Source organism: Montipora foliosa, chromosome 12 (assembly GCF_036669935.1).
Source record: "Montipora foliosa isolate CH-2021 chromosome 12, ASM3666993v2, whole genome shotgun sequence".
Taxonomy (NCBI): domain Eukaryota; kingdom Metazoa; phylum Cnidaria; class Anthozoa; order Scleractinia; family Acroporidae; genus Montipora; species Montipora foliosa.
In genome coordinates this window covers 40688527-40696026 of record NC_090880.1, presented here as the reverse complement: position 1 = coordinate 40696026, position 7500 = coordinate 40688527, and the positions used below count along the sequence as shown (strand labels likewise).

Genomic DNA, 7500 nt, shown 5'->3' with positions numbered 1-7500 from the left:
TCTTGTAATTTTTTAGCATTTATATTTTGTAATTCTTACACGGCATGTCTGAAAACCAGCTTGCTGAGCCATTTACCGTGTTTTAAATAAAGTTGATTGATTGATTGATTGATAGACTGGGGCCGGACCAAGCAGAGCTTTGATAATAAATTAGAGCTTCTATGATAAGGCTAAGGCTATAAGGATGTGTATCTTCGCGGTTATGTGGGAATCTACTGAAATTCTTGCAAAGATTGAAACTGTCGGATAGGATAAAGTTAACGGGCTTTTGAACTGCTGGATTTGTCTGGGTTGTCTTGAATTCAACTGTAACCAGTTATGAAAACTGCCAGCTTGTTGTTGACCGACTTTTGCACTGCAATTGAGCTGTGGGGAAGGCGGACCAGAAGGGAACATATGCCCATTCGAGCTAGTCGACCCAAGTCAGTGATACACCACACGAAGGACGGCCACAGCACCGGGGGTATCATCCCCTTCCTTCTCTTTGCGAACAGTATGTGGGTTATTTTACGTCCCACAGGACTATGAACATTGACGGATTGTGAGACGGGGCTTACGGTTTATTGTCCTTATCCGAGAAGACTTGGGAGTGTAAACATGTGCAGATGTTATTACAAAGGCTGCACGTTCTCCTCAGTTATTCGACCCGCGACCTCTCGCACGACGGCGGCGTAGTCTGATTTTTAAGAAACTCCCGCGGCGAGTCCTTCGCACAAGGGCCATAAATTATACAAGAAAAAAAAGTTGCCGCAACTGTCTGTAAAGCTCTCGATAGAGCCAGTTTCAATCGAGTGTCGTAAAACCAAAACCAAAGTAATTACTTTGGCCAATCAAAAAGGACGGAGTCAATCCAGTAAACCAATCAAGACTTGAACTTATTACACGTAGCGACACAAAGCGCGGGAAAATGTGAACGCGCAAGCCACGATTGGTTTTGGTTTCACTTCTGATTGCTTGAAAAGAGGGCGCGAGAACTTTGAACCAATCACTGAGTGAAGTAACGCAAAACCAAAGCAATTCGCTAATTACTTTCCACGTTCAATTGAAAACCGCTCTAAAAATGTTGGTAGAGCGGTTTTCAATTGAGTGTCGAAAATAATTAGATAATTACTTTGGTTTATGATTACTTCACTCAGTGATTGGTTCAAAGTTCTTGCGCTACTTTTTCAACCAATCTGAAGTGAAACCAAAACCAATCGTGGCTCACGCGTACACATTTTCCCGCACTTTGTGTCGGCTACGTGTAATTACTTCGATTTTTGATTGGTTTACTGGATTGTCTCAGTCCTTTTTGATTGGCCAAGGTAATTACTTTGGTTTTGGTTTTACGACACTCAATTGAAACTCGCTCTAATACATTTATTATATCTACAGATCTTAGCATCAAACAACACTAAAAACGAACTTTGATTTTAGCAACACCTACTGTTCTAAGAATACGGTCCAAATAAATGGCCAGTCCTAGAACGAGAACTATCTGTGATATGAACACGTCCACTGTATATCTACTTCAACTTACTTGAAGACAAGTCAACGTTTGGATATCCCATACTCTGAAAACCTGAAATGAAAACCATAGCTAGCACACTCACAAACTGGGTAAATCTCACAATAATGACAATGACAATGATAATAGAGCACTTTCATAAATGGTGGACACCATTACATTCTTTTGTATTTGTGTTAATTAGACCTACTGCCCTCATTTTGAAACAAATATTCCATTGAAATTTGCTTGTCATCGCGAGGCTAGAAAGGCTTATTTGCATTAAAACAAAAGCGGAATATTTTCTTTGGCCACCATTATGAAAGATGTCGATGATGGTTTATCACAAATTGGCTCTTTACAAGAGTTAAGATTCTTTGTGTATTGAATTTGCATGACAACGAAGCATTCACATTTACATGATATGGAAATACTCTAGCCTGCATGCAGGCTCTTCCGTTGTATGGCGCGCAGTCGAAATATAGGGGATTGGTTACTAGTTTCCTTTAGAAACTAGAAACCAAGCCCCTGTATTTCGACTGCGCGCCATTTTCAAGGAAAACCTGCTTGGTCGGAACAAAACGCTTTATTCTCAAAGGATTTGAATTGGGTGCAACAATAAGCAACATTGAGTTAGCCGAATTAAAGAGAGGCAGGCGCTTCATCATGAAACTAGGAATTATTATTTCATTACTGTGCTTTGATAAAGTGGCATCCAACTCTACAGGCTTTTACTTTACTAGCATAAGCCAATCAATTTCCAATCGAGATGAGTCAGATAACTGAAAGTTCATCTCATAAATAGCTAGCTATCTTTGAAACTTTCAGCCCTAGAAACTGAATTTGATAATGTTTGAGGTCAATTCCTTTGCAAATTGTTTTAAATTAATTACACAAAGAATACATGGACTCGTAAGCGCTTTTGCCACTCACAATTAATAATCTTCAGATTATAAGATAATTAATTTTGGGTGGCAGATTTTAATGAGAGGTTGTTTCGGTGATTATCGAGAACAAAACTAAAAAGGCTTTAACTAGGAAAGAAGGAGATGAGAGACGAGAGACTAAAAGTCTGATGAGACCTTATACTACCAGACTAGTATGTGAACGAGACAGTGGAAGTGATGGCGCCTTCAAAGATTCCCTATGTATTCTCAAAATTTGGCCTCGAAACCGCGGCGAATTAGTGCTATTTAAAGCAAACGTAGATAGCTCCGAAATACACGAAAAATAACAAATGATAAACACGACCGTAAGTGTCTCACCCGCGCTGTGGACAAACTTATAAGTTGTTGATCTTTTTCGTTCACAGCAACGTCAACGATTGTGAACAGATGACCAAGAAGCTTTCCTGCAAAAGGAAATACACTTTTGTAATTTGTATTACGGACAATCAAAAGACCACTCTGTTAAATGGCGAGGACGTACAATCTGCAAATAACACATTCGTTTTACAATTGTTGTATTTTCAAGACTTATCCACCCCTCCTCTCGTTCCTAACCACTACCAAAGTTGGGTTCTTAACAGGAAAAAAATAAGCTACCTTCTCATGTTTTCTTCAAAGCGTGGGTAAGACTTTCTTTAAGCAGGCAGTGAGAGGGGAATTCCAAAAACACTGAGTTCTTTTCTCCTTAGGGCAAGAATTAATTAGGCAATGCTAATAAATGGCAGACAAGATTCACGCGCGAGATTGATTTTACAGATAAATCTTGAAATGTAAAGATTCCCTTCAGTTTCGGCTATTGATTTTGAAGTCATGTCTAATGAATCCTGAAAAGACCCGGATTGAGAAAAATGACTGCATGAAGTTGCCAATGTTCCATTGCTATTTCTCATATTTTTTCATGCGACAACAGTTAGAAACAGTTCCCCTTTCTTCAGTAGTACACCTTGACAATGTATACTGCACCTGTCGGTCTGGTGAAGATGAGAGGATGCCAAACCCTGATCACTTTGTCTGCACCTGCAACAACAAATCAACTTGAATCGATGACACAAAAAATCAGTGATATCCCTTGTCTTATATATCTCAAGTAGCAAACACGGAAGAAGAAGAAGACCCCCAAAACGTACATTTCTTGGTTCAAAATGTTATGATACTGGATGAATTCCGCGCGAGCTCTTGACTCAGTAAGTCTGTATGCACTTTTGTTCCCAGATCCCATCGTTTCTCTCAACCGGTGGAGCCTTCGCATGAGAAATTTCTTGTGCGACGGGGTTTAGTTTCTAAAGAAACTGGCGCTGCGAAGGTGGGGAAGTGAAACACACAGAAGTGAGTTTATCAAACGCGTTGACATCGGAAATTGACCACCGTAGAGGAAATTGAAAGCTAACATTTCGAGCGTTAGCCTTTCGTCGGAGCGAATTGACGAGGGCAAAGCACGAAATGTCACCTTTCAAATTTCTCTACGGGCGGTCAATTTACCATATCAACCAAGTTGTTAATATTTGGTTAAGATAGTTTTAATCAGTTTGTAAAATAATCGTGTGGATAATCTTGTAATTTTGGACACCTTTTATCTAGACGCAGAGCGAGTTGAATGAACGACGTTTGTTTTAAAGTCTTATTTCAGTCATTTTAATGTGAATCTTCTGCCGACTATGTAAACGACTGGTTACCGTGAGGCAACAAATTGGGTAGCAAATAAGTTGTATTCACATTCGCCGCAACACTGTCATGTTTCCTTTTAGACAGTGCAGTAAAAGGAACCAAATTCTTACACTGGATGTGACTTTCTGTTGCTCATCCAGGAGATTGTTGTGTTGTGGATACAACATGAGCTGAAACCAACTGAGTCCTGTTTTAGTGCTAAAACCAGTCATCCAGGGGCTCATTTCTCAAATCTCCCGTAAACTTTCCAGGCTCATAATAGCAATTTATAAAACTACGGTCTGCCTATGCCGGTTCTGTTGATATGTTTTTAAGACAAGACACGACCAAGGAATTCTAAAGTTTCATGCCCGGAAACTTCTACAAGTCCTTTTAAAGATTAAGAGGAACTGCGGTACCCGAAAAACGCTCGAAAAGTTACGGGACATTGAAGAAAAGCTTCCAAGGAAGGCTTGGTTTTCCAAAAAGTTAATGATAATCTATGTCAATCAAACAACGTAGGCAAGAGCCTTAGAAAATACTGCCAATCAGAATGCAGGACGGTCGACTTCGTCTCGGTCCATAAACACGCAAAAAAAGAACTTGGCCATTAGTATGGTCAATAACCCATATGTATTTTCCTGAGCCTTCCCATCATACATGGCATTGACTGCGTTGGCCAGTGTATTTTGTACACATTGTATGGAATGGCCATGCAACACTCTTTTGTGGTATACTATAGAATATCCCTTTTGACACTATTAAGTGACATATACGTTAGCCCTTGAAAGGCTTGTGCATAACGAGCAAGTCATTGAATTCCCATAGTATATCACTCGAAAGCGTCAAATAATAAAAGTTCTTATTAGTATGTCAATAGAGCGTACATTTAACAAAAATGTGTACATACCTGCTGTGATAATGACATTCGCTTTAGTGCAGTAATCAAAGCAGTTAACTCCCTTGGGTACACCAAGTTCTCTCACAGGGCTAAAACCGAAAAAAATGACAAGTAAAAACTATGAACCTTTGGTCAAGTTTGTAAAGAAATAGTGCGCAGGTACCGTGTTGGTGGAGAGGAAACAACACTAAAAGTTAGACCATTCTAAGCTCTTTTACTTTTTGTTCTTGGACTCGCTAAGTTCCTCATTCTATTTGTTTGTTATACAAGATCTTACACCATAAACTTTCTTGAGAAATCACGCGAATTTAGTCACTCTTCCTGCATGAGGACAATAGAACAGATCACACCACCAGAAATTTGGTGTCCTACTCTTTGTGAACAGTGTGTGGGTGTAGCGCTATCCACTGGATAATTTAACTGGCTTTGCTAGTGTTTATCTGTTGGATAGCGCTATCCACCCTTCAACCAACTGGGGCCAGATAAATCGCTATACTGCAAATAAGCATCGGATAAACCAATATTGAGTTATCCAGTGGATAGATAGCACTGTCCACCTTTTGAACAACCAAAGGCAGATTTTGCTCTGAATACAAAGACCATGCAGTTTTAAATTAGCCTTGCATGCTCTATGCAGTTACAAGGCACCAATTCTTCATAGATCAAATCTGAAGGTCACTCATGGCAATGTTGTCATTATTAGTAGGTAGGCATCCGTTGGGCTCGAGAGACTATGTAGTCGCACCCTCATTTCCAGGCAGACTGGAACAGCGTAGGCTGTGGCTGCACAGGACGATGTTGTCATTATGCCTCAGGTGTAAACCTAACCTGCGATCAAGCGTACTTTTCGCACCATGTCTAAGGAAAAGTACGCCTGATCGCAGGTTAGTGTAAACCAAGCTTCTAAAAATGCATGCTTGAGTAAATCAAGGAAACCAACCAACCTGTTATCAAATACTCTTTCAATGCTGCCCAATATAAAGGAAAATGAACTACTTGATGAACAGGAACCAAACATCTCAAGCTGGGGAAAATACTTAATCTGGATGAAACACGAAGAGGGAGAAATAAATCTTATTAGTAAATTACTAATAAGATTTATTATACTAAAACAGTGGATAGAGTTGAGGGTGGCCGCTCTGATTGGTTACTAAGACTCAGAGTATCCTTTTTCACCTACGAGCATCTCACAGGGATTTGTGCCAGAAAATATTGTAATCATTGCAGGAAAAAATGAGTTAAAATCATCTTTTTGTGCTATATTAAAGCGGTTTTCGATTGACTGTCGTAAAAACCAAAAGCAGAGCAATCACTCTAAACCAATCACAAGTGGCGCAGACAGCGCAATGAGCCAATCAGAATTCGAAGCAATTACATGTAACCTGCTCAAAGCAGGGGAAGTGGGTGTGTGCAAGTCGCAATTGGATTTTGTTTCTCTTCTCATTGGTTGACAAACTTGCGCAAGATTATTAAGCCAATCACTGAGCGTAACTATTGCAATCCAGTAATTACTTTCGACAGTCATTTGAAAACTGCTCTAGAGCGGTTTTCAATTGAGTGTCGAAAGTAATTAGCGAATTACTTTGGTTTTGCATCTACTTCACTCAGTGATTGGTTCAAATTTTTCGCGCCACTTTTTCAACCAATCAGAAGTGAAACCAAAACCAATCATGGCTCGCGCGTGCACATTTTCCCGCCTTTTGTGTCGGCTACGTGTAATTACTTCGAGTTTTGATTGGTTTACTGTATTGTCTCCGTCCTTTTTGATTGGTTAAAGTAATTACTATGGTTTTGGTTTTACGACACTCATTTGAAAACCGCTCTATCTCACCGTTTTAGTATAATTATACGAAAACAACTACTCATCTCAGTGTTCCTGGCTAGTGACCAAAACTTGCCTCGCTGCAACTATAGCCACCTCCACTTTGGTGAATACATGTAGTTGTTAAAGATTTGTCACTCTAGTTCATGGAGTTTTTTTTAACTTAACAAGAATACCATTGAGCATTCTTTGTAGCATTTGGGTTTAATAAGGCTATAACAGACCTTTAATAAGGCTATAACAGAACATATGATATGCAGTGAACAATAAAAATTATTATTGAACTTAAAAAGCATGCATTCTAATAACGATGAATAATTTGATAGTAGGTCTCAAAACTAAAAAGTTGAGCGCAACTGTTCAACCATTTAAGGAGACCGCAAACCTAACTGGAAGGCAAATGAGGTCTAATCTTAGCTTTGATAGAGCTCTTGCCTCTGCACCAACCCCCCTCCCCACAGTATTCTAACATATTGAAAGGTGCTTAACAACACTTTGCAATAGGACATCCCCTCATAGCAATACTTTTGTTCCCTAGTCATTATAAACAGTGTCTTGTCATCACCCAAAACACTACAGTGGAACCTCTATTTAACGAACCTCTACATAACAAAGTCCTCGGTACAAATTATACTCTTCAGCCTGACCAAAGTTACATGTACATGTATGGAACAGAACCTCAATAAAACAAACCTGCATG

The 7500-nt window shown here is 39.5% G+C and overlaps 1 protein-coding gene across 1 annotated transcript in view; it reads right to left on the bottom strand.

The window, feature by feature from the left end:
• Positions 1-7500, bottom strand: part of LOC137979537 (WD repeat-containing protein 64-like) — a 53093-nt gene that overhangs the window by 36073 nt on the left and 9520 nt on the right. Inside the window, exons 11-15 of the mRNA XM_068826807.1 lie at positions 5923-6020; positions 4988-5067; positions 3397-3450; positions 2752-2837; positions 1520-1561 (exon numbers count right to left, since the gene is read on the bottom strand). Coding sequence (XP_068682908.1) covers positions 1520-1561; positions 2752-2837; positions 3397-3450; positions 4988-5067; positions 5923-6020 — 360 coding nt within the window. The remainder of the gene's footprint in view (positions 1-1519; positions 1562-2751; positions 2838-3396; positions 3451-4987; positions 5068-5922; positions 6021-7500) is intronic.